Source organism: Rhinopithecus bieti, unplaced genomic scaffold (assembly GCF_001698545.2).
Source record: "Rhinopithecus bieti isolate Rb0 unplaced genomic scaffold, ASM169854v2 scaffold_7684, whole genome shotgun sequence".
NCBI classification, from domain to species: Eukaryota; Metazoa; Chordata; class Mammalia; order Primates; family Cercopithecidae; genus Rhinopithecus; species Rhinopithecus bieti.
The window spans coordinates 1,874,582-1,901,247 of record NW_016806071.1 but is presented as its reverse complement, the minus strand read 5'-3'; the positions used below and the strand labels follow the sequence as shown (position 1 = coordinate 1,901,247).

Genomic DNA, 26,666 nt, shown 5'->3' with positions numbered 1-26,666 from the left:
TAATCCCAGGACTTTGGGAGGCTGAGGAAGGTGGATCATGAGGTCAGGAGATCGAGACCATCCTGGTTAACACGGTGAAACCCCATCTGTACTAAAATTACAAAAAATTATAAGGCAGGAGAATCGCTTGAACCCAAGAGGTGGAGGTTGCAGTGAGCCTAGATTGCGCCACTGCACTCCAGCCTGGGCAACAGAGCAAGACTCCGTTTCCAAAAAAAAAAAAAAAGTTTTTTCTACTGCATCATCAGGATGCAAATTTTCCAAACTTTTATGCTCTGTTTCCCTTTTAAAATGGGATGCTTTTAACAGTACCCAAGTCATCTCTTGAAAGCTTTTTCTGCCCTTAAGAAATTTCTCCCGCCAGACAACCTAAATCCATCTTCTTCAAAGTCCAAAGTTTCCACCAAAAATCTCCTAGGGCAGGGGCAAAATCTCCAGTCTCTTTGGCCTAAACATAACAAGAGTTCCACGGCTCCAGTTTCCAAACAAGTTCCTCATCTCGGTCTGAGGAACTACCGTCAGACTGGACCCCTTATTGTTTATAACCGTTATCAGCATTTTGGGGGCAAAGCCATTTCAACAAATCTCTAGGAAGTTCCCAAACTTTCCCACATTTTCCTGTCTTCTTCTGAGGCCTCCAAACTGTTCCAACCTCTGCCTGTTATCCAGTTCCAAAGTCACTTCCATATTTTCGGGTATCTTTTCAGCAATGTCCCACTCTACTGGTACCAAACTACTGTATTAGTCCGTTTTCATGCTGCTGATAAAGACATACCTGAGACTGGGAAGAAAAGGTTTAATTGGACTTACGGCTCCATGTGGCTGGGTAGTCCTCAGAATCATGGCGGGAGGCGAAAGGTACTTCTTACCTAGTGGTGGCAAGAGAAAATGAGGAAGACGCAAAAGTGGAAACCCCTGATAAAACCATCAGATCTTATGAGAGTTATTCTCTACCATGAGAATAGCACAGGAAAGACTGGCCCCCATGATTCAACGACCTCCCCCTGGGTTCCTCCCACAACACACGGGAATTCTGGGAGATACAATTCAAGTCGAGACTTGAATGAGGACACAGCCAAACCGTATCGTCCCCTTAGAGGGAGGCAGGGGAAGGGAATTAACATTCACGGACACTCCCCTGTGGGCCAGGCACTGAGCTGAACACTTGGTTCACACAATCTCCTCTACTCCACAAAGCAGCCCTGGGAGGAAAGAATCAGCATCTTCATCTGACAGAAGAGTGGTCACCAACTCACAGTCACACGGCTTCCACCAGCTCACCCCTTCCTTCAACAGACACTGCCTCCACACTGTGGCCAGCCAGACATCACACTAGATGGGGTCATGGGGTGGGGAGGGGACACAGTATCGAGCCCTGCCCTCATACAACAACACCACTTTCTCCGCTAGCTCCTTTACCTCTTGCTAACCAATTTCTTTGCCTATAAAATAAAGAAACTGCTGATCTCTAAAGATTGTGAGAATTAAGCAAAGTGACGTAGTAGACACTGTTGATGTGCTATCCATATCCCTCTGCCCACTGGAGGTAACTGCGGGAACTTTCTGTGTGCACTGATGGCTTCCTGTGTGTCTCTGCCTGGGGGCTTCTTTGGCTGCCAAGCACTTGACTCGCCCACAGGAAGCCAAAATGCCAGGAGTTCATGCTCTCAGCCAATAAGGGAGTCTGGTTGTTGGTGCATAAATGTCCCAGCTTCTCCATCCCTCGGTGGGATCACTGAGGCATGTTCCACACGGTCTCTTGGCAGGGTCCCAGCAGGATGAGCTCCAGGTGCCACCAGTGGTAGCCTGCCCATCCACATGCCCTTCATTGTCTTTCCCCATGACTTCCTCACCATGCTTCCCTGAAGCACCTCCACATAAACTTCTTTCACCCACATCCTTGCTCAGCATCAGCTTTGGGGCAAACGCAGCCTAAAACAGTAACATTTTACAGCCTGGTGCCCAGTAGACACTCAGCAAATGCTGTCTACCTTGATATTCATTTTCATTTTTATAGAAACAGACAGCTTTGAGAACACGGTTGCAGCTCTAGCTGAGTCACCAGTGGCTCATCAGCATCTTCCAGGAGGAGGTATGGGCCTGTGGCCTGGGGATGCAGCAAGAGGGAGGGGACTGAGGGTCATGGGCCTCAGCCACTTGGAAGCTAGGTTAATCTCTGTCATATACACACACTCTACAGTTTATAAAGCTGTTTTCTTGTGTTCCAGGGCCTGCATTCCATTTTCCCTCCCATTGTTCGAAATCCTATGTTCCAACTCAGAGTTCTGTGTTCAACACATTAGGCTTCAAGCCTAATGTGCCAAATGCTCTGCTTGTTGCAAATACACCCTTCCACCACCACCACCACCACCTCCCTCTCCTTCCAGGTTCCCTTGGAGTCAGCCAGGCTGGAGGTTAAGTGCCCCTGCACCTGGACAGAGGAGCTGATACAGCTCACCTGCTTTCTAAGCTGGCTGGTGAGGCCCACCAGCCAGCTCAGTGTGCCCACCTGGCCGTGATTCTGAGTGCTGGGACCAGGTCAAGAGTGTCACCCCACCCCACTACAAGCTAGTCTGCTCTGTTAGCATCGGGAGCCAGGGGCAGGACAATGTGGTGGTCTCCAGCCAGAGCCTGTGGGACCTGCATGGAGACAGCTTTCCCACCTCCCTCTACGTGAACCCACGCTCTTCTGCGTGGCATTGGTGTGTGACATCTGTTTGGAGTGAGCCCTGTGGGATGAGGCCAACGTGGGGCCCCACATTAGACCCTGGCACCCAAACCTCAGCCTCCAGCCCATCGGTCAGTGACCCCCTGTGAAAGCAGCAACTACCTGGGTAACCTCAGCAGCTTCCACGACTTATGGTCCATTAAAAAAAAGAAACAGAGTAAGATGCACCTGTTTCCCCTCCTTGGGCCCCTGGGCCACACACACTGCTGAGCTCCTTTGCCTCTGGCTGGAATTATGGCAAACTCTGCAGCTCCCAGCTGGATGTACACATCAGAAACTCTGAGGGGCAGCTATCTGTGTCTTTCATTAATAAAAAATGTCACTAATAATGACTTAAAACATGCAATTTGGGATCAAAATCTTTCAAAGCATGGGAAAAACAATAAAAAGGAGAGTTCTTCATACTGAAAGTCTGGAAATAAACGCTGTCCTCAGAGGTCAACCATGAGTCGGGCACTGCTGGGGAGGGAGAAAGAAGTGGGAACGGGATCTCACACCCACTCCGTGCCAGGTGCTGTGTTTGGGGTTTACGCATTTCCCTCATCCTCACACAACCCAAGGAGACAGCGCTACCATTCCCATTTTATAGATGAGCAAACTGAGGTTCACCGAGGCCAAGTTACTTCCATGGGACACAGGATCAGTAAGAGACTCAAACCTAGGTCTGCCTCATTGACAAAGGGAAGCAAAACAACAAAAAAATAAAGAAAAAAAATAGGCCAGGCCGGGCGCGGTGGCTCACGCCTGTAATCCCAGCTCTCAGGGAGGCAGAGGCGGGAGGATAGCTTGAGCCCAGGAGTTCGAGACCTGCCTGGGTAATACAGCGAGACCCCGTTCTCCACAAAAGGAAAAAAAAAAAGACAAAAAAAAAAAAAAAAAAATAGGCCAACAGTGTGGTGCTTGGCAAGTCATTCTGGTTTGAGTTTATGAGAAAGAGGGAAAAGTAGAGGGAACAGCCCATCAGCTATGAAGACTGGGAATGATTTATACGATGTACTGCTGTGTCTCCAGCACCTAGAACGGGGCCTGGAACACAGTTGGTGCTCAGAAATGATCTTCAGTGAATGGCTAAAATGTCTGGGAGGATAAAGGGGCATAGTCTGTTCCGAGGTAGGAGAAAGTGAATGTTTCTAAGCCCCTAGTTTCTAGAGAGCATTGAACAAGCACATTTGATTTTTTTAAATCTTTAATTATGGAACTATTTGAAAAACAGAAAAAGGCAGAAAATAATACAGCAGACATTGGGGAACTCATTGCCCAGATTTACCAGGTGTTCATATTTTGTCATGTTTATGTCAAGCATTTTTACGGTAAAATACAAATACAGATACGGCTAAAAGCTCCATCACCCCATCTCATTCTCTTCTACCTATCACCACAGGCCACCAGTATCCTTGAAGCTGGTCTCTGTCTCTTCATGAGCATTTAGCATTATTTTAGGTTTTTACAGTTTCCAAGTACAGGTATCTCCCTGTAGCTATCCTTTCATAATGTACATTTCACTCAGTTATTATATTTTTAGGACTTCGTCTATATTGGTACATGTGGATGGAGTTCACTTTAATTGCTGTATCTACAGGCAGTTTTTTTATTCTTTGCTATTTCAGAGAATGCAGCAATAAAAACCTTTTCTTTTTTTTTTTTTTTTTGAGACTGAGTTTCACTCTGTCGCCCAGGCTGGAGTGCGGTGGTGCAGTGGCTCACTTCAACCTCGGCTCCTGGGTGTAAGCAGTTCTCCTGCTTCACCTCCCAAGTAGCTGGGATTACAGGTGTGCGCCACCACACCCAGCTAATTTTTGTATTTGTAGTAGAGATGGGGTTTCACCATGTTGGCCAGGCTGGTTTCGAACTCCTGACCTCAGGTGATCCGCCCACCTCGGCCTCCCAAAGTGTTGGGATTACAGGCATGAGCCACCACGCCTGGCCATCAATAACAATCTTTATACACATTTCTGGGTGCACTCATGTGTCACACATAACCTTTACAACAATCACAACATGCTGGAACTTGTGTACCCCTACATGACCTTGGAAAATTGCTTGAAGTCTCAGAAGCTTAGTTTCCTCATCAGTAAATTGGGGTAATAAAATAGCATGCATATTGATGAAGATTCTGTGCTTCAAAGTAGAGGAAACACATTTTGCCACCTGGAAAGCACTTCCTGATCATGAGTTGTTTATCGCTCAGGTATTCGCCATTCAGGAAGTGCTGAGCATCCTCTCCTGTCAGGGGTGCAATGGGCCAGCCCTCATGCCCACATGCAGATGAGACTGACGGGTGCAGCGACAGAAAAGCACACAAGCCCCTCTGCTCACTGACCAAGCTGGAGTGGAAGACACAGGCGAGGCTCCCCAGAGGAAGTGGCACTGAGCTGAGACCTCAGAAGATGAGGAGGCAAAAAAGGTGAGTGGGAGATGGGAAGGTGGGAGGCTGGCGAGGCAGAGGAAGCAGCTAGTGTAAGGGATGGGCTGACGCAAGAGAACATGTTTGGAGCCTGAGAGGTGTGTGTGAGCGGGCGGCGGCATAGAAAAACTCTGGAGAGGTGGCAGAGCAGAGAGGCCGTACCCCAAGGCCACAGGGAGATAGGGAAGGATTTCAAGCAGGGGAGTGACAGGCCCGGATTTGTGTGTAGGGAAAATTGGTCTGGTCTCGGCATGGAGGTGGCATGCAGACTGGGAGCTGGGAGCCCCATGAGGGGATCGCAGAAGCGACACTGGTAAACATGGTGAGGGCTGAGCTAAAGTCATCGCCACTTCTGCTAACAAGAATCTGTCCCCAGGCCCTCTAGTAGCTGCTGCCTTCCTGAAGCTTGGGATGCACACACGAAGAGAGCTGTGTCTGGCTCACAGATCGCGGACACCTGGTTGACCTCTTCATGCCTGTGTATCATGTTTAGCTCCTAAGCCTCCCTTCTCTCACTGCAACATCACACGGTGGTCACGCCTCCCACAACACGCAGTGGGCATCATCAAAGGAACAGCAGCTGACGGGAACCACCCCCACCTCTGAGAGGTCTGAATTCACACCCCACACCCCACACTCTTCTTCTTGGGCTTGCTCAACACCCTGTGGGGCACAGCACCCGGCCCCGCACTCTCAGGTTTCCAGGTGACAGAAATCCTTTAGGCTTCTTGGCACCAAGGGCATGGCTGGGTCCTCACCAATGTCCCATGATAAGAGATCCCACCAGCAGCCAGGCTGCACAGAACCTACACGGAGTGAGGGGAAGAGGAGGCCAACACATTCTAGGTGGTTACCACTGGGCGGCCTTGTCTAATATCTAAACATCATACATCTAAAACGAGACAAGGACAGAGATAAGAGAACTGCCTCGAACTCTCTACTCCTTAAGTGGAGACCCCCTTAACACTCTTTTTGGTTTTATTATTATTATTATTTTGAGACAGGGTCTTGCTTTGTCACACAGACTGGAGTGCAGTGGCTCAATCACAGTCATTGCAGCCTTGACCTCCTTGGCTCAAGCAATACTCCCACCTCAGTCTCCAAAGTAGCTGGGACTATAGGGCATACCACCACACCGGGCTAATCTTTTTTTTTTTGTAGGGACAGGGTTTTGTCATGTTGGCCAGGGTGGCCTCAAACTTCTGGGCTCAGGAAATCCACCTGCCACAGCCTCCCAAAGTGCTGGGATTACAGGTGTGAGCCACCAGGGCCGGCAACACTCTTAATAAGAGTGACTTGGAAGCTTTTGAAGCCTCTATCTCTGGTGGCAGTGGTGTGCCCCTGGCCTTTCCCTAGACTGGGCTAAAGCCCCTGCCATCCACTCTCCCAGCACTCCACACTTCCCTTTCCATGACATCTATCCCTTTTAGAATTACAGGTTGAACTTCTGCCTTCCTTGCTAGGCTGTAAGTTCCGCACTGGACATAACTGCATCTGCCTGGTGTGCTGTTGTTTCCCTCGTGTCTGAACAGAGTCAGGCTCCTGACAGGCCCCCGCTATTTGCAGCTGAGTCAATAGGATGTGCAAACTGAGGGAGAGGAAAGGGTGGAGGGAAAATCACAGACCTCAGAGGTCTGGGGAGAGGAAAAGTATCTTGCTCAAGTCACAGGCTAGGCAGGAAGAGATCACGGTTCCTGCTCAGAATCTTTGACTCTCAGTCAGGGCCTTTCCCACTCATTATGCTGTGCTAGAAAGAGGCTACGAAACCCATAGAAAAGTGTTCTATAGTTAAATAAGCTTGAGAAACTCTGGGTTAGACAAAATGAAAGGAGTTTCTTTGCCACTGGTCTTTTCAGGCCTTTAACACGCTCCTGTGCCCACGCTTCTGGGAGAAGGTCACACACAGCACTCCAGCTCTCTGACCCTGGAACTCTGCCTGTGAAGCAGTTTGAAACCTCTGGCACCATCCCCCAGCTGTGTGTCAGAATTATTTATTAAATGGGACACAGCAGAGAGATTTGTTGCCATTTTTCTGAGCAGGATAGGGAAATCCTTTTCTACAAATAAAAATACTTCGAAACCCCAATATACAAATGGGATGAAAATGGAACTGCTCTGGTTGAAGGGGGGTCTGGGGATCCATCTGGAGCTGTCCTTTCACTGCTGCTATGCAAAGAACGCTTGTTTCCTGTGGAGCGCAGTTTGAAAACCACTGGTGCCGAACTGGCACATGAGGTTGAAGCTAGGAGGCTTCTAGTGCTGGCTCTGCCATGGACTGTTTTACCCTGGGCAAGTCATTTAGTCTCATTGGGCTTCAGTTTCCCGTGTATACAATAAGTCTGTCACACTGTATGTTTCTTAGAGTCCTGAACTTTCAGCTTTGATATGGTGAGGGGTACACTTCTATGACTATAAAAGTCTAACTCCAAGATTCCATGGCTTAGTATTCCAATTCTGGGACTGCCTGTAGTTAGCCCAAGCTGGTGCAGCATGCTGGAGCCCAGGCTGTGGAAAGCAGAATTCATTAACTGCAGTGTGCTGCCCAGGGGCACTGGGTTCCTGGGATGGGGGTGCCGGGTTCCTGGGGTGGGTGGACTGGGATCGGCAGCCGCTCAGTGGGACAAGCTGGGAGAGGGACCCAGGTCTCCTGACTCCTGCTCTATCTTTAGATCTCCATAGCAACTGTCACCAGGGCACCGAACTGAAGGCACAGGCTGAGTGGCTGCCTGCAGAAGGAGGGAGGGGCATTTCCTTCCCATGCCTCTTCTTTTGCTAGGCTCAATTCTTGAGCCAGGAAAGGGGACTGAGAATGAAGCTGTTCACAGCAGGAAAGGCTTGGGGCCAATACAAAGACAGTCCAGGGCCCCACCTTGCTCTCAGGACATGGTGAAGTCATAGAACCGAAGACCTTCATGTGTCAGGCTCATGGCACAGAAGGAAAGGTAGAATTCTCCTCCAAAGAACTCTTAGCCTCTCCTGTGTCCTTCCCTACACACTCAGGAGCCCCTAATCTGAGATGGTGCTGAGGCCGCAGCTGGAGCCCCCATTAGATCCTCTAATTGGAGGGGCCAGGGAAGCTCCTCCTGAATCTTCCCCTGCCCAACTCCTACTCCTCATGGGGCTCAGCCTGGACTTGGCTTCCTCTGAGGAGTCTTCCCTGACTCCCAGGCTGGTTGCTCGCTTCCTCAGGGTCCCTACAGCCTGTCCTCCTTCCACATAGTAGGAGGCCAGAGGAGTGATTAACCTCATGGGGCAGATGAGAAGTAGAGGTTCTGAGCAGTAAAGACACTTGCCCAAGGTTACCTGGCAAATGAGCAGCAGGACCAGGCCTGGACTCCATGTCTTCTGATTCCAGTCTGTGCTCCTTCCTGGGTCCCAGTAGCCTAGGCTTTGGAAGGGAGGCCAGGGCTAGAAGAGGAAATAGGAGTCCTCAGTGAGGCCTGCGCACAGTAAGCACCTGGCTATGTCCTTGCTGAACTCAGCCGAGCCACAGACCAGTGCGAATGGCTTTCTCCGACAGCAGCTGACCAGCTCTTTAATTAGGTCCTGGCCCAGGCGGCCAAAGTGGGTCTTCTCTTGGTAACTCCAGGGAAGCTGCTCTGAGGAGCTCTCCTGGGAAGACAAGAAAGGTACGTGTTACTACAAGGGAGCGGGGGTCCTTAGTGTTTACACAGCCAGCTCTTCTCTGCAAAATGAAGAAACCGAGGCAGTAGGAAGCCAGCCTATATCCAGCCCCACCGTGGGCCAGGCACTTCCTCCTCATCACCAAAACAAGCCTGTGGGAACTATCACCTTCCCATGACAAGGAGAGGCACAAGGAAGAGGGACTTCCCCGTGGCACACGAAGAGGTGGGGGCAGCAGCAGGACCAGAACTCAAGTCCCACCATTTCTCGCTGCCTTCCAGCAGCCACACCTGTCACTGTGGGAGGAATGTTTTCTCCCCTGACTGTGGGTTTCCCAGAATCTTTCCAAGGTTAGCTATCATCATCACCCTTGGAGCGTAACTTTTGCTCATTTCTTTTAAGGTTTCAATGAACATGTTCGTTTAGCAGATATTTACCAAGTGCTCACTCTGTGCCAGGCACCGAGCTAGCCACTGGGGATATGGCAGCTGCTCAAAAGAGACAAGGGTCCTGGCTGCATACAACACAGATCCCACGTCACAATGCCTTCATCGAGAAAGGCTAAGCTCGCATTCCAAGGCTGGACGGTGACCCCAGGCACCCAGGACCCTACTCTCTGCCTTTCTAGCCTTAGCTGAAGCTTTCCTCCTCAGGGTCACAAAATGAAAGTTCCACTCCCAGGCAACTTGAAGGAATTTCTTCTATTTTTTTAAATGAACATTTTATTGGAGTACAACATATGTGTAGAAAAGTACACAGATCATTAAGTATACAGCTAGCCCTCTGTATCCATGGGTTCCACACTTGTGGATTTAACCAACTGTGGATTGAAAATATTTTAAAAAACATTTAAAATAACAATATAGCAATAGAAACTCAAAAAGAAATATAGTAAGAGCTATTTACTCAACACTTACATTGTATTGGGTATTATAATTTAGAGATGATTTAAGGCACATGGGAGGATATGCGTAGGTTATATGCAAATACCACACCATTTTATATCAAGGACTTGAGCATCCTCAGATTTTGGTATCTGCAGGGGGTCCTGGAGTCAATCCCCCATGAATACCAAGGGACAATTATATATAGTCTGAAGAATTTAAATGAAAAAACCATCTTATCAGCCCACAAAAAACAAAATCCAGAACAGAGCCATCACTCTGCAGATCCCATGAGGGCAAGTTGCTAGTTCCTGAGGCTAGGCACAAAGACAGGATTGGTGGGGAGTGGAGCTCCACTGCTACTTTCCTGGCTGAGTGACTGTGACCGCTCAGGATCGTGATTGTGAGGAGAGTATCCGCTATGGAAAGTCACTGTCCAGAGAGCCGTGGTGCTGGTGTAAGCCCTGGCAGAGGCCCTGTGAGGAGAGGCCTCTATTCTGAGGCCCACTCAAAGGGCCCTGGAGGCAGGTACAGTGGCTCAAGCCTGTAATCCCAGCGCTTTGGGAGGCTGAGGTGGCAGGATCGCTTGAGTCCAGGAGTTCAAGACCAGCCTGGGCAATGTGACAAAAGCTGGTCTACAAAAAATACAAAAATTAGCTAAGGGAAGTGCTATGCGCCTGTAGTCCCAGTTGCTTGGGAGGCTGAGGTAGGAGGATCATCTAAGCACAGGGAGGTTGAGACTTCAGTGAGTTATGATTGCACTACTACACTCCAGCATGGGCAACAGAGTGAGACCCTGTCTCAAAACAAAACAAACAGGGTCCCCTGGAGTCCCACCTCACAGAGTCTGTGCTGATGAGGGAATCCTCTCTGACGATCTGGCATTTCCCATGCTCCCACTACAGTCTGACCCACCAGATGGGGCCTTGGGGCCCACTGGCCTCACCTCCCCTTTTCCACTGCTCATTTCCCTCAGACCACTTAGGTTCAGCTCAGCCTATCCCACCATGCACCCTGAGACGCCCTGGGCCTGGCTGCTGGTGAGATGGGCAGGGGACCCCACAAACAGTGACGGTGCAGCAGGTGGGTGCTGTGAAGGAGAGCCGGGGTGGTGGCAGCAGAACCACCAAGGCCAGCCTGGGGGCTCTAGGAAAGCTTCCAGGATGGACTTCTACCTCAACAGAGATGTGAGGGGTACAGAGGTGTGAGGTGAGGAAGGGGGAGCACTCCTGGCAGGCAGAACAGCGTGAGCAAAGGCCCAGAAGCCAGAAAAGCACAGCACACTTGTAACCATGGGCAGACCAGTGACATCAGGCCACAGCTTACAGGGAGGGCGGGCTGGGAGATGAGGCCACAGAGGGAGGCAGTTCTCAGGTGTGGACCTTATCCTGTGAGCAGTAGGGAGCCAGGGAAGCACTGGAAACGGGGTGGTGGTGTGGTCAGATCTGCCCTTAGGACTGCGGGATGCAGGACAAATCAGCAGGGAGCGGCTGGTACCGGGAGACTCTTGAGGATGCTGCAGCTGTGGCCCAGGCAGGTGAGGGTGCGCACTCAGTCAAGGGAGTGTGGATAGGCAGGAGCCACAAGTCACTCCCTTCACCTGCCACTAATGGCCAGCCCACTCGCTTGCCCAACTCTAGGCCACTGGCACCACCCTGGCCCAGCTGGGGGCTAAAAATCTTCTATTGCTGGTGAACTTTAATTGAAAAGCCACCTGCTTGGTAAAGCCCTCCCTGACCCTGCCTGGCCTCTCTGCGCACCGCTGGCATCCTGAGCATCCTCACAGCACCTTGTGCTGTGCTGCCTTATTCCGAGGAGCACTAAGACCACAGCCTTTGAGCAGGACCTCCTGGGTTCATACTCCACTCTCCACTAACCAGCTGTGTTACCCTGGGCAAGGTTCTTAACCATTCTGTACCTGTTTCCACATCTGTACAAGGAGCATGATGGGAGTATAAGCCTCATAAGATTGTGGTGGAGATTAAATGAGTAAATAAAGTGTTTAGAATGGTGCTGGCTACAGAGAATGTGCTGAATGAAGGGGAGACCTTTTCAGCCACCTCTGTGGCTATCACCCACAGATAGGTGAGCAGCCAGAGGGCTGGGAGTTGGTCACCTTCACTATTGTGTCTCTGACACCTGCCACATGCTCAGGTGATAGAGGAGGGAAAGCAAAGCTGGCCAGCAGCTTGCGGACCCTCTGCCAGGTGCTGCCTTCCTGCCCTCCTCCCAGTGTCCTTGTCCAGGCTCTCAGGCAGGCTGTCCGTGCTGCTGGACAACAGTGGCCCATCCCCTGCGCCTACCCCTCGGGCTGCATGCTAGCCTTTGGCTCCATTCTCCTTCCTTAGGCACTTTCTGCTGCTATAAATGTTCACCATGCTCTAAATGTCATGCCACTGAGCATTCTGCCCCATGGACAGGCCTGCAGAACCCAGCCCCTGGGGAGGCCAGGGACCCTTATATTGGGACGGGAAATCCAATTTCCTCACCCTCCACACCCAGCCACAATATTGAGGATCAAATAAATGTTTAGGGACTACATAAAGCTGCCTCATAGTAGGACTAGATGAGAAGAGTGCTCCACAGCACCAGGCAAGAAGGCTGACCCTGAGGACCGGGGAACACAGGGGGCCCAGCAGGAATCCAACCCATGGGGGACAGGAGGGAAAAGTGAAGCTACCAACTAGGGAAAGGCAGGCCAGCAAAGGTAGCTGAGGGCCTGGCTTGAGATGAGGGACAGATAAACCCCCGTGCTCTAACCTATGAGGGTGGCCCCAGAAGGGTTACCTGAGTGAGCAGAGGGGATGTGGAGTCAGAGGGAGGAGGGTTCAGCAGGGAGAGTCGCTGCCAGCTACGGTGGGGTCCTCCTATGGAGGGACAGGCTGAGGTGGGAGGATATTAGTAAGCACAGGGAACTCAGCTCAGTTTACTCCAGCAGTCACTAATGGAGTCCCTGTTCTGGGCCTGGCATTATGCTAAGCACTGAAGAAAGAGGCTGAGGCAGACATGTGGTCTCTGCCTCAAGGAACATCACTCAGTCGGAGGGAGGTCTGCAGCCTGCCCTGCCCTCTACAGCCAGGCCCCTGCCCAGGTAACTGATGATGCCAGAGGGCGATGGGAGGCAGCAACGCATGGGGTAAGAGCCAGAGCTCGGCAACCAGACAGCCCTGGGCTCAAATCCTGGCCTCAGCCCTGTCCAGCAGCATGAGCTGGTGGGCAGCTTCACCCCTGGAACATGCATCTCCTCATCTGTATAATGAACACCTTCCTTCCTTACAGGTGGGCGCTCCACCAGTGGCAGGGATTATGACTACAGCGTTCATTGCCAAAAGAGGCTAGGCCGGGCGCGGTGGCTCAAGCCTGTAATCCCAGCACTTTGGAAGGCCGAGGCGGGCGGATCACGAGGTCAGGAGATCGAGACCATCCTGGCTAACATGGTGAAACCCCGTCTCTACTAAAAAAATACAAAAAACTAGCTGGGCGAGGTGGCAGGCGCCTGTAGTCCCAGCTACTCGGGAGGCTGAGGCAGGAGAATGGCGTAAACCCAGGAGGCGGAGTTTGCAGTGAGCTGAGATCTGGCCACTGCACTCCAGCCTGGGTGACAGAGCGAGACTCCTTCTCAAAAAAAAAAAAAAAGAGGCTAGAGCTGGTACTCAGGACAGGTGCAAAGGGACTGCAGAGTCTCAATCAAAAAAGGAACTCACCACCCTGAGCTCACCTGGCTGAGTACAAAGAAGGTACGGACGTTCCAGAAACAGGCCTGCTCTTGGAGGAAGGTTTTCAGGTAGATGCTCTCGAAGGTCTTGAAGCAACCGACTAGAGTGACAAAAGTCTCGTCATCCTCATTATCTGTGATGCTCTGCAGGATGGGCACCATGGGGGCCAGGCCCGTGCCCGCAGCCAGCATGAGGAGCTCACCATACTGCGGAATAGAAGGGGTATGTATGACGGGTGGGTTGGGAGAATCTCACCCAATCCCCTCTACTATGGGGCTTTTCCTTGAGCTTCCTTCAACTGGATGGCAGTGCCCTTCCTTGGTGTCCAACCACCTATGTCCCCTCTCTACCTCCTCCAGAAAGTCGTCCTTGTTTGTGAAAGGCATGTGAGGTTTGGGTAATGGAGACGATAAGATATGGGGGCTGAAAGGGAACATAACAGTATAGCCTATCCTGTAAGTGGCCTGGTTGCCTACTAAAGCATCCCCACAAGTACTCTGCTTACACACTTCTGCTGACAGGGAGCTCACTACTTCCCAAGGCAGTTTGCCCTACTATAGGCCAAATCCTTTGCCAGGGAGGTCTTTACTTACATTGAGCTGAAACCTACTCCCATCAAAGCCTTGCCCACTCCCAGCGCCATTCCAGCCCTGCTCTCTGGGCTGCTTCCTCTGCCCCAGGGTACCTCTGCAGAGATCTCAAGGGCCCACCTTGGACCTCTGAGCTTGCTCATCTCTAGGCTAAATGAAATAATATGCATAAGCATGTAGCACAGCACTGGCACAAAAGAGTCACTTGAAAAAGGTGAGTTCCCAGCCGGGAGTGGTGGCTCACACCTATAATCCTAGTACTTTGGGAGGCCAAGGCGGGTGGATCACTTAAGGTGAAAAGTTCGACACCCACGTGGCAAAACTCCATCTCTACTAAAAATGCAAAAATTAGCCAAGTGTGGTGGTGCACGCCTGTAGTCCCAGCTACTTGGGAGGCTAAGGCAGGAGAATTGCTTAACCTGGAAGGCAGAGGTTGCAGTGAGCCAGGATCATGCCACTGCACTCCAGCCTGGGCAATAGAGCAAGACTCCATCTCAAAACAAACAAACAAAAAGGGTGAGTTTCCACCCCAAGAGGTCCCAGTTCCATCAACTCCTCCTCACTGAATTTATTTCCGGGCTGTAGGCCTCTTAAAGAGGGGTGACCCTCTGTAATCCCAGCACTTTGGGAGGCTGAGGCGGGTGGTTCACGAAGTCAGGAGATAGAGACCATCCTGGTTAACATGGTGAAGCTCCGTCTTTACCAAAAACACAAAAAATTAGCCGGGTGTGGTGGCAGGTGCCTGTAGTCCCAGCTACTCAGGAGGCTGAGGCAGGAGAACGGCTTGAACCTGGGAGGCGGAGCTTGCAGTAAGTGCAGATCGCGCCACTGCACTCCAGCCTGGGCGACAGTGTGAGACTCCATCTCAAGAGAAAAAAAAAAAAAAAGGAGGGGTGACCCTCTTTAAGGTCAGTGCCTTACAGTTTAGTACCTGAGTGATGCAGGGGTATTCACCTCCCTCATTCTAGAGATTAGGCCTCCGGGTATAAATCCCCAACCATGTGATCTGGGCAAGCTCTTTCACCAATATGAGCCTCAGTGTCCTCACTGGTAAAAAAAGAAAAGCACTTCCCCATAGCAGCACCTATCTCAGAACTGTTACAAGGATTAAATGAGATGAAGAAAAGTGCTTGGTTGGCTGCATGTGGTGGCTCATGCCTGTAATCTCAGCTACTCAAGACTGAGATAGGAGGATCGCTTGAGCCCAGGAGGTTGGGGCTGTAGTGAACCATGATCATGCCACTGCACTCCAGCTAGGCAAGAGTGAAACCCTATCTCAAACAAAACAAAACAAAACAAACAAAAAAGAAAACTGCCTGGTGCAGATCCAATTAGATCCCTCCCTCTCCCTAAGCTGCTGAGACTCACGCCTGGCAGCTATTCGGCGTCTGTGCTCTATCCAGCCTCCAGGTCTTCAGCTTGCTATGCTCCTCCGCCTCCTCCCATCCTAGCTCAGGCTATCCTTTGGAAGGACTTCCCTAAGCAGGGAAAGGGGAGGGTCCTTTCTTTGTGTTTCCACAGCTCCCTGTGAGTCCCTCTGAACCACACTGGCCACACTGTGCTGCTGTCATCTGTCTGTGTGTCTGACTCCCCCAGCAAACTGTGAGCTTCTGGAGGACAGGGGACTCATCTGACCCATCTCTGGGTCCCCAGAGTCCCCTGGCACTGGGTGAACACTTGTGTCTGTTTGTTGAATGAATGCACAGACAGATGCTAATACGTCAGTCCTCAGGGCTGATGTAATATCCATCTGTAATGAAGACGACTGCAGAGCAGCAAAACAGGGCCCAGAAGAGGGCAGGAGCTTCCCAGATGTCCTCGCGTGGTGAAACCAAGGCTTACTGAAATTTCAGTGACCGCATATTAAGGTATGAGACACCATTTCTTTTTCCTCACCATCAGGTCCTACAGCCTCCCCAGATAAGAAATCCAGTTGGACACGGTGGCTTATGCCTATAATCCCAGCACTTTGGGAGGTTGAGTGGGGAGGATCACTTGAGTCAAGGAGTTTGAGACCAGCCTGGGCAACATAGTGAAATCCTGTGTCCACAAAAAAATACAAAACTTAGCTGGGCATGGTGATACACGCCTGTAGTCCCAGCTACTTGGGAGGCTGAGGCAGAACGATTGCTTGAGCCCAGTAGGTGGAGCTGTAGTGAGCTGTGACAGCATTCCAGCTTGGGCAACAGAGGGAGGAAAGGAGGGGGGGAAGGCAGGAAGGCAGGAAATAAATGCAGGGCCTTTCAAGTATTCTGTGCATGTGAAGGAGCAGCCACAAGGCACTGGGAGGCTCCACCAGAAAAGGTGGTCAAGACAACGTTCATCTGTTATCCACTCAAGACAAGGAGGAAACACGAACGATTTCCATTCCCTGCTCTCAAGCATCTGGGGGATGCGGCGTCTAAAATGTAAGGCTAAGCATGGTTAGTACTAGGAGAATACTATGGAAGAGTATTAACACAGGCATAGCACATATCTGTAGAATGGGGTTGTAGCACCTAAGAGCTGCTGTGAAGACTATGTAAGTTACCATATAGCAAGTGCTAAGGTCCGAGCCTGGCACGCGTGAGGTGCTACACGTGCTTGATATTATTATACATATATACTACACATGTACATGCAGTGTGCATTTGTACATATACTCGTGTGGAAGAGGATTTGGAAGGATATACACCAAGCCGTAAGATGGGTGTGTCTGGGTAGATTGCCTGTGAGTGATTTTCTTTTCTTTTCTTTTTTTTTTGTCTGCTGATTTTGGGTAATGAACATGTACTGCATTTATAAAAGAAAAAAATAATAAAAGCTCTTTTTTTTTTTTTTTTTTTTTAAAACAGAGTCTCTTTCTGCCACCCAGGCTGGAGTGCAGTGGCACGATCTCGGCTTATTGCAACCTCTGCCTCCTGGGTTCAAATGATTCTCGTGCCTCAGCCTCCCAAGTGGCTGGGATTACAGGTGCGTGCCACCATGCCTGGCTAGTATGTTCTGTATTTTTAGTAGAGACAGGATTTTGCCATGTTGGCCAGGCTGGTCTCAAACTCCTGACCTCAGGTGATCCACGTGCCTCGGCCTCCCAAAGTGCTGGGATTATAGGCGTGAGCCACTGCGCCTAGCCAAAAAAGCTATTTTAAAATTAAACAAAAAGAATGGAGAGGAAGGCATGATTCATTCTTTTCCATTTGTTTTCATTTTGCTTTGTTTTCCTAATTATAAAGTAATAGGTGTTGACTGCAAATGATTTAGAAAGTATAATGAAGAAAATAAAAATCATCCATAATTTCACCACCCAGAACTGCTAACATTTCATTGCATTTTCTTTTCATCTTTTCTCTGTGCATTTTAACTTAATTTCCCAACCTCCTGTATATTCAGTTTTGTACCTAGTGTTTGTCACTTGATCTTACAGCATAAGTATATAACATCATTTATAAACATAATTTTTAAAATCCAGGATATTATTCCATCAAGTACCTGTAGCCCAGTGTACCTAACTGTTCCCCTGCTGTTGGATATTCAGTTGTTTCTAATTTTCTGCTATTTTCAATAAAGATGCAATGAACATATGCAAAAGAGCCAGCATTTTGATTCATTCTACAGGACAGACTTCCATAGTGGAATTACTGGGGCCAAGGATTTGAAGACTCTGAAGACCCTTGGTACACACTGTCATAATGCTTTCCAGATATGCACCAACTGATGAGAAATTATGAATTCTTCCTGGGAAAGTCGGGGAAGGGTTTAAAAATGCCAGGATGATGATGAGAAGAGCCATCTGAGCTGGGAAGCAGGAAGCCATGGGGCATATTTAATCATGTGACTGCACTGTGAAATTGGAAGACATCTGAGGGTCAGAGGGCATAAGGGCTCCTAAACGCCAAGTACGTGAGTCTGATGTTCTAAGCAATGGGTGCCCTGGGTAACTTTGGAGCTGGGCAGGCAGTTTCATTTATAAGTGTCTATTCCGGCTGGAAGTGGTGGTTCATGACTGTAACCCCAGCACTTTGGGAGGCTGAGGCGGGCGGATCACCTGAGGTCGGGAGTTCATGACCAGCTTGACCAACATGGAGAAACCCTATACCTACTAAAAATACAAAATTAGCCAGGCATGGTGGTGCATGCCTGTAATCTCAGCTACTTGGGATTGGGAGGCTGAGGCAGGAGAATCGCTTGAACTTGGGAGGTGGAGGTTGTGGTGAGCCGAGATCACGCCATTGCACTCCAGCCTGGGCAACAAGAGTGAAACTCCATCTCTAAATAAAAAAATAAGTGTCTATTCCGTCTTCTCCCATGTCCAACCCCAAAGATACAGTTGGGATTGTGTTTGAGCTCAGGGAGAATGGCACAATGAGATGCTGTGGGTGGGCTGAAACATGAAAACCACAGTCAATAGGGATCTCTTGAGGATTTAAGGTGCTGGCACTGACCTGGTTTGGTTTATAGAAGAAATCTCCGAAAGGTCCTCGCCAGAAAGCTGTGTCTCCTGCTCTCCAGGACTCAACATACCGGGACATCAGCCCCATCTCGTAGCACTGGAAGCAAACACAGGGAGACATCAGTGGGAAAGGTACATGCTGCCAACACAAACCAGATTAGCTATTAATGTGGAGCCTGTTCTGTATGCTAAGTTCTTCACATGTGTTACCTCATTTAATTGTCCTCCTCATTCTACAAAGTTGGTATAGCCATTCCCAATTTTCAGATGAGGCCCAGAAGCTTACACAGAAAGTAGACAGGAGGCTGGGATGAGAATCCATAGGACCTAAAGCCTTCAACATAGAGGTCCCAAACCCAAATGCCCACAGGGACCATGCAGGTACCATAAATGAGTGAAGACCTGGGTGATGATTAATGGCAATTAACACACAGTCTCAGCATCAGGGAGACAATAGGGAGTGATGGGGATTATGATAAGTTAGTAAGCAATGCTCCTTCTAAGGAGGGAAGCCACTTTGCAGGTTTCAGTCTATAGTTTGTGGGGCCTAATTGGCCAGATCTATTGATTTTCCAAAAGAGGCAGGAAATCCATATTTTATTTAAAATCTCCCGTTTTTGAAATGTCTGCAATTAATTCAAAAATTTAGAACTCTATGCTGGCCAATACCGAATACATCTGTGGGCTAGATTCAGGCCACCCATCTGCAGTCTCTGCATTACCCTACACCATCTCCTGGCTGGATGAAAAATGAAGGTTACAGGAGTGATTCCTCCATGGAGAGGGGAGTCTATATTGCCTGGGTGTCTGTCCACTCTGTGCCAGGTACCATGTTGAGGATGCAGGCAAGACACCTAGATCTTAAGCTCCATGAAGGCAGCCAGTGCCTGAACCATGGAAATAACTTAATAAATACCTGAATGAATGAATCAATCAATCAATTCAGATTCAGGCTGTCCCCTTAAGGAGCTTACAATCTAGAAGGGACCTAAGTCTCAGACATTTACAAGGTAGAGACCATCTAATATCCATGAGAAGAATAAACTAGGAATAAACCTGAGAAGGCTGCAGTCACTTCCATGGATGGGATCAAGGATGGCTTCCTGGAGGGGGAAGCATTTGAATTGGAACTTGAAAGATGGGCAAGATGGAATTCACTGGGGATGGGAGCAGGGGTGCAGAGAGGACTCTGGACATCAGGTGTAGTATGATCAGGGGTAGGACAATCTGGGTCATGTTTTGGGAACAGCAAGGGGAACATGGTAGGGTGAGGGTGAGGGTGAAGCACTGGGAAACAGGACTGGAAGGGTGTTTGGAGTAAGATTATAGCCAGGCTTAACAGAGAGACATGGCTTTGGTCCCCAGACCTGTTTTTAAGCACCCATGGCCATCTCTGATATCATCCCTGACTTCCCTGGGCACTACCTGCACAACACAAGGGAAGTCCCTGGCTCAACCAGAAGGGGTCTAGAAGGAAAGGTGTGGTTCTTCTCCTGCCTTGCTGGAGGTTGTCTCCATGCATGCTTTGTTTTCTGGCCCCTATCTAGGGGGAGACATGATCCCAGCTGTGGCCTTAGAGGCCATATGGCATGGACAGCACCCAAGAAGAAGGGAAGGATTCTTCCATGTTTTCTTTAGTACCCTGATAATTGTTTGGCTGTGTCAACATCCAAATCTCACCTTGAATTCCCATGTGTTGTGGGAGGGACCCAGTGGGAGGTAACTGAATCATGGGGACAGGTCTTTCTCGTGCTGTTCTTGTGATAGTGAATAAGTCTCATGAGATCTGATGGTTTTACAAAGAAGAGTTTCCCTGCACAAGCTCTCTTCTTGTCTGCCGCCATGTGAGATATGACTTTCACCTTCGGCCATGATTGTGAGGCCTCCCCAGCCATGTGGAACTGTGAGTCCATTAAACTCCTTTCTTTCATAAATTGCCCATTCTCAGGTAAGTCTTTATCAGCAGCGTGAAAATGGACCAATACATACCCACACAGAGCCTGGCACAGAGTAAATGCTTAATACATACTTGTTAAACAGAACTGACACTGAACTTTTGTCCTTCCATTTGGATGATATTACCCAAGGGGCCTTGAGACAAATGATGTCATCTTTCTGAGCTTCAGTTTCTTCATCTGTAAAATGGGAATAATATGATCTACTCTATAGGGTGGTTATGAGGTCGAAATGAGATAATTAGAATAAACAGAAAGAGGCAGTACCTGGTACCCAGAAGGTGCCTGAGAAATGGGAGCTTCTCCTTCCATTCTACATGGGAGGGTCAGACGATAAGCCCTGCCTGCCTTCCCAATTTGCAAAGACATTTTTGGCTCTTCCTAGCCAGTGGCTTAGAGATAATTAGACATCTCTCTAAAGAGAGGCTTTCCAGTAAACGAACAAGAAAATCAGCCTTGCAGCTGGGAGAGATCCAGCTGCCCTGAAGAACTGTCTCCAGGCTTATCCTTTCCACAGAAACACACCCTGAGAAGCAGCTTGGGGAAGCAGGCCATTTGGAGAGGATTTGTGGAATCTCCCAGACAAACAGTTGTGTGAAGAAGGGATCCTATCCAAGCTTATGTGTGAGGGAATAAACACTCGCGCTCTGATGGCAGGTAGGAAGGCGGGAGCTGGAGGCAGTGCTGAGATCTCGGTGTCAGGGGGCAGGACTCACCTACCAGCAGCACTTCTTACTAGCTGTGGGGCCTTGGGGTCTCTGGGGGACTCAGTTTACTTATCAATGCAATACAGATAATAAGTCATGTTTTATAAGGTAGATTAAGGATGTGAACACTATTCTTAAATATTATAATGATTCCATTTGGGAAATGATGATCTAGAGCTGTGTATTAGGTTGGCCCACATGAAGTTGATGTTTCTTTAAGTCAAAAAAGTTAGAATATCAGCAGTTTCATGTAGCTCAACCTAATTATTCTTTCCACATAATTGGGCCTCCACAACTTCTTATATATTTGTTGCCTATTCCTTGGGTCTCCAGGGTGTTTTGCACCCCTACTTTGTTCATCTCATCTCTGCCAATTCCTCCATCCACTCCGCCTGCTCCACCAGCACCCTCTCCTCCTGGCTCTCAGGCTGGGTATGGTTCCTAGAAGACTTGTTCTATTTCACCCCTCCCAACCTTTGGTTAACCATCCCCTCAGCCTAGAATGCCATTTACAGCCACTGCCAATTTGTACTCCTTCTTCAAGGTCCAACTCCAATGCCCCTGGTCCTGCCCACCTCACCTGAGAGGTGATGTTAGCTTAGTCCTGTCCATAAACTCCTCCATGTCCTACCTCTTGCCTAAACCTCTCAGCTTGCATCCTGCTCCCTTGGCATGCCTTCCTTCTGTTCCAGGACAAAGGACTTACTTCCCCAATTGCCTTTGTCCATGTTGTTCCCAGCACTGAGTTTCCTTCCCACATTTTCCCTCTAGCTCTCCACTTCTCAGACACATAGCTTCTCCAAGAAAGCCCGGCCTGCCTCCCCTGCAACCCAGTTGCTGAGCTGGGCTGGGCCTCTTTATGCACAAAATCTGTCACACTGTATTGTCCTGATCTGGTCACTTGTCCTGGGCAGGTATCTTGAGGGTAGGCACTGTGCTTGACTCACCTCTGGACCCCTGTGCTCAGCACACAGTGGGTGCAGCGGGCCTTGGCTCCCCTTCCCTGCGCAGCTTGGTGCTCACTCTCCACAGATGGCGGGAAGGTGAGGCGAGCAGTATCCCTTCTTCCCCTTCTCAGTCAGAGTTATCTTTTAGTAAAATCTGTCAGGAACACGCTGGAACAGCCCTTTGTTGGTGGACTAGCGGCAGTCCCTTCCCCAGGAAAGGAGATGGAAGAAGTCCTCCTTCACCTGTCCCTGCTTCTCCCTCAGGTCAGCCCCCTTTCCCGTGAACCCTGACTTTTCCCACATTGGTAGGAACTGCCCCATCATGACCAACTTGGCAGAGGAGGCACAAGTCCACAGCATCTGAGAGCATCCTTGAAGGTCAACTCACCTTAATTAACACTTCAAAGTATCCTTCTGCATTGGCAGGGCTGATGGGCGTATAGGCTCTCTGAATTTCTAAGTCATCTACTATCCCTCTGGGAAAGAGAAGCATGCAGTCAGTCAGCCAGTCATTCAACAAACCCTTTTAAGGCTGGGCACGGTGGCTCAGATCTGTAATCCCGACACTTTGGGAGGCCGAGGTGGGTGGATCACTTGAGGTCAGGAGTTTGAGACCAGCCTGGACAACATAGTGAAACTCTGTCTCTACTAAAAATACAAAAATTTAGCTGGGTGTGGTGGTGCACATCTGTGCACACCTGTAGTCTTAGCTACTAGGGAGGCTGAGGCACATGAATCACTTGAACCCGGGAGGCAGAGGTTTCAGTGAACCGAGATCATATGCTACTGCACTCCAGCCTGGGCAAAACACTCTGTCTCAAACAAACAAACAAACAACTGCAAATCCTTATGAGGTACCTCCTCTGCCAGTCTGGTGAAAATAAAGGTCCTCACGGAGAGCCCGGCAAGATGCAACAGAAAAAAAAGAGTACTGGGCTCATCCACTGCCACATGCTGGCTATGAGATCCCAGTAGATCATCTCATCTCCCGTGGCCGCTTCTGTAAAATGGGGACAGCTATCTGCATGACAGTTGTGTGGATGGGAGAGTGCTTCCAAAAGTACACTGAGGATGTGAGTTGTTTTGAAGACATGACTGTCATTTTTCCTGACCTCTTCTCGACCACAGAGTGATAAAGATAAAAACAACTGCTAACATTTATTAAACACTTACTAGCACCTGACAGAAGCATTAGGACTGGAAGGATCCTCAAAGGGCCCTAGTCTGAAGCCCTATCTCATGCATGAATCCTCTCTATGTTACCAAAAACAGGGTCAGGATAACCACCATGAGTCACAGTAATAGCCATGATGTATGAAATGCATGCATGTATCAAGCGTTTCATATGCATTATCTCATTTAACTCAAACAACCCAAATGAGGAATCCAGTGCTTAGAGAAGTGAAGTCACTTGCACAGCTGAAATTCAATCACAGCTCTAACTTCAGAGCTGGGTTCCTCACCACTGTTTTCAGAGTTTCCCAGGAGCTTCCCTAAGCAGTCTTCTCTCAAGTCCTACTACATACAAAACTCTCTTCTCTGAGGTATGCAAAGATTAAAAAGGCCCTGTCTCAATGCACCAAAAGCATGAGGGGCTGGACAGAAATACTTAATAAATGCATATGAAACAAATGGGGACATAAGGAACAGAGCATAGAGCATGGCTTGGCTGCAGAGCACTATGACGTCTGCTGCAACAGAGGTAAAACTGATACATTTCAGAGGGAGTGTGTAGTCTCCTCTGGAGCCTAGGAAACCTCCTGGAGGTGGGCGCTGCAGGATAGGCCAGCCACTGGCAAGGGCAAGTTGGGACAGGAAGGGTGGTGGGAACGGGGTGTGGAGCAGGAGGCTGAGACCAGGGCAGGGGTGGGATGGCAAAGGGAGAAGAACATGGTGGGAAAGCAAGCTAGGGCCTTGGCTTAGGACATCATCATGGAGGCAATGTGTACCTCAGATACCTTCTGGGGTGCCACATTGCCTCCATGCTGCACTCCAGAGTCACATAGTCAAATATGTGTGTTAGGGATGTCACCGCAGGGACAGAGTGGGTGAAGGAGGGGAGCCAGCCTGGAGGCAGGGAATTCTGGGCATTCTGGTTCATGGATAGAAGGATGCCTGGGACTGTGACCTGCCCTGTGGCCCCTGCTGCCCACTGGGATACTGAACTTCTAGGACTGATGGCCAGGCCATAGGCCAGAAGGAGCTGGACACAAATACCAGGGACCATTGTGAAGCAAGTGGTCAGAGTCTGAGCAGCAGTAAGTGCTCTTCTGGCTTCCACCTTCTCCTCTGGCCGCACCTTGTTTCCTTTGCTGGCTCCTCCTCCTCTTGCCAATGCCATAGACGCTGGTGTTTCCAGGGTTTGGTCCTGTGTGCCTTTCTCTTTCCATGCACACGTTTCCAAATACCACTCAGGTATGTGCCAATGACTCCCAAACCCATGCCTGCAGCTCAGATCTCTCTATTAAGCCTCAGATTCACAGAGCCAACAGCCTAACAGACAACTCTACCTGGACATTCCAAAGGGTCTTGTCTCTGGGCAGGCAGGGGTGGGGACTGGGGTGGGAGTAGAGTGCCTAAGTAGACTGGGAGGAAGTAGGAGCCTCAGAGGAGTGGTAAAGAGCGTAACTCAGGAGCCAGGCTGTCTGGGTTTAAATCCTGGCTCCGTGACTTATTAGCTATGTGGTGCTGGGCAAGCTCAATTCTATCAATTGGTACTAATCATATTAGGTTCATACCACAAGCTCTAAAGCCAGACTGCTTGCCTTCAAATCCTGGCTCCAACATTTCCTAACTGTGTGACCTTGGCAAGTTTCTGGACCTCTCTTACTTCAATTTCCTCTGGGAAATAACTGCATCTACCACATAGGATTTTGTGATGGTTAAATTATTTCACGCCTATAAGCACACAGAACTGTGCCTTGGATAGTAAGTGCTATTAAAGTGACTGTGTTTTTATTTATTATGAAAATGCATTATCTAGTTCAATCCCAAGAACCCTCTGAGGCATGTGTCACTATGTCTATCTTGAAGATGACAAATGGAGGCTTAAGGGAGAGTACGCTAGTTGCTCAAGGCCAGCAGCTAGCAAATAGCAAAGCAGGGCTGTGAAGCTTTGGTCCTCCCGCTACCTGAGTGTACCGTAGGATGAGGTGCTGGCCAGGCTGCAGGCCAAGCTGGCTGTTCCCGGGTACAGCAAACCGGACACGGTATGTGTCCTTAGTGAGTCTGTCCATGGCACTGATGCAGAAGGCCACAAAGGTCTCTGGGTTCAGCTTGGAGGGGCAGCTCTGCAACAAGAAGAGATCCAACAGCTAGAGGTCGGGGCTCCACAGACACACAGGCATCCATAGCATCCTTCCCACTGTCCCCAAGGAGAGACTGTCTTGGCTCAGGAAGTTTCCTGTAAACTGGACACTAGCCTCACCTTACTCCCCTTTGAAAATCAGATCCAAGAATGCCAGAGCACTTTCCTTTGAGACTATCCTGCTCTTAAGCATTCCATGGCTCCCCTCAGCTCCAGGGTAAAGTGCGGGCTCCTTCCTTAGCTGGACACTCAAGGGTCCTGTGGATGACCCTCACACCCCATTTTATCTCCCAGGCATCTGATGCCAGACTTTTCTTCGTCCTCCCAGGAACACCCTGCTGCCTCCTACTTCTGAGTCTTTATTAGCTCGAGCAGTACCCTCTTATCCAGAACATTCATCTCCAATGTGTAAAAGACATAGCCATTCTTCAAACCTGCTAAAATCCAGATTTGCATAATTTATAAGTTGATGGGACCTCAGAATATCTAACCCAATATCTGTGTGTTACATATGTGGAAACTGAGGCCTGAGTTGAGTCATGTTGGCTTACTTGTCTACAGTCACATTGTAGACAAAGATTCAAATTCATGTGGAAGTCTCAGCCCACTGCCTTTAACATTCCACCCCAACCTGCATCCCCTCCAGGAAGCCTTCTCTGAATGCTGTGACTCACAGACCTTTCTCTCCTATAAAATACTCCATTTACTCTTGGGACCCCTCAATCCCAGCTTAGGGCCTGGCACTATGTGTTCCTGCAGCACCAACTCTGGAACCCCAGTTACCCATGGTAGTGCTGACAATGTCACTGAATCGACAGACATTCTCGGGTTTGGCATTCGAGGCCTTGTCTCCACTGTGCTCCTTCCCACACCTCCCATCCAGGATGACCTCTTGATCATCAGCCAGAGCACCTGGGTACCCTCTGGCACAGCTGCCTGGTACTTTGGAAGGAACACTGGACTGGGAGTCGGGAGAACTAGGTTTAGCCCCAGCTCAGCTACTGCCTCCCTGTGGGGCCTTCAGCATATCAATTGATCCTCTGGGTTTCAGTTTCCTAGTCTATAAAAAGGGCCACTCATCCCTGATAACTTTATAGGGTTATCATGAGGGTCAGATGAGATACAATGTAAAAAGCATTTTATAAAATATAAGTTACCATGGAAATGTAAAATCTTTTCCTATTATTATTGCTTCATTAAAAGTTAAAAAACAAAATTACAAATTGGAATATGCTATTTTACAGGACTGACAAAATGTTTGTGTGTTTTGCTTCCATCTGCTGCAAATTTTTTTTTTTTTTTTTTTTGGACTAGTCTCGCTCTGATCGCCCAGCTGAGTGCAGTGGCCGGATCACAGCTCACTGCAAGCATCCGC

The 26,666-nt window shown here is 49.3% G+C and overlaps 1 protein-coding gene across 5 annotated transcripts in view; it reads right to left on the bottom strand.

The window, feature by feature from the left end:
* Positions 1-754: 754 nt before the first annotated feature.
* CYB5RL (cytochrome b5 reductase like) overlaps positions 755-26,666 on the bottom strand; it is a 36,017-nt gene continuing 10,105 nt past the window's right edge. For 2 of the 5 annotated variants that reach the window (XM_017874521.1, XM_017874522.1), the window contains exons 3-7: positions 25,126-25,274; positions 22,373-22,460; positions 18,368-18,472; positions 13,359-13,562; positions 6,279-8,744 (exon numbers count right to left, since the gene is read on the bottom strand). In XM_017874521.1, the coding sequence (XP_017730010.1) occupies positions 8,541-8,744; positions 13,359-13,562; positions 18,368-18,472; positions 22,373-22,460; positions 25,126-25,274 (750 nt within the window). In that variant the 3' untranslated portion in view covers positions 6,279-8,540. Of the gene's footprint in view, positions 870-5,420; positions 8,745-13,358; positions 13,563-18,367; positions 18,473-22,372; positions 22,461-25,125; positions 25,275-26,666 lie in introns of those variants that run through there. The other 3 variants (XR_001886090.1, XR_001886089.1, XR_001886091.1) reach the window with 3 other exon arrangements.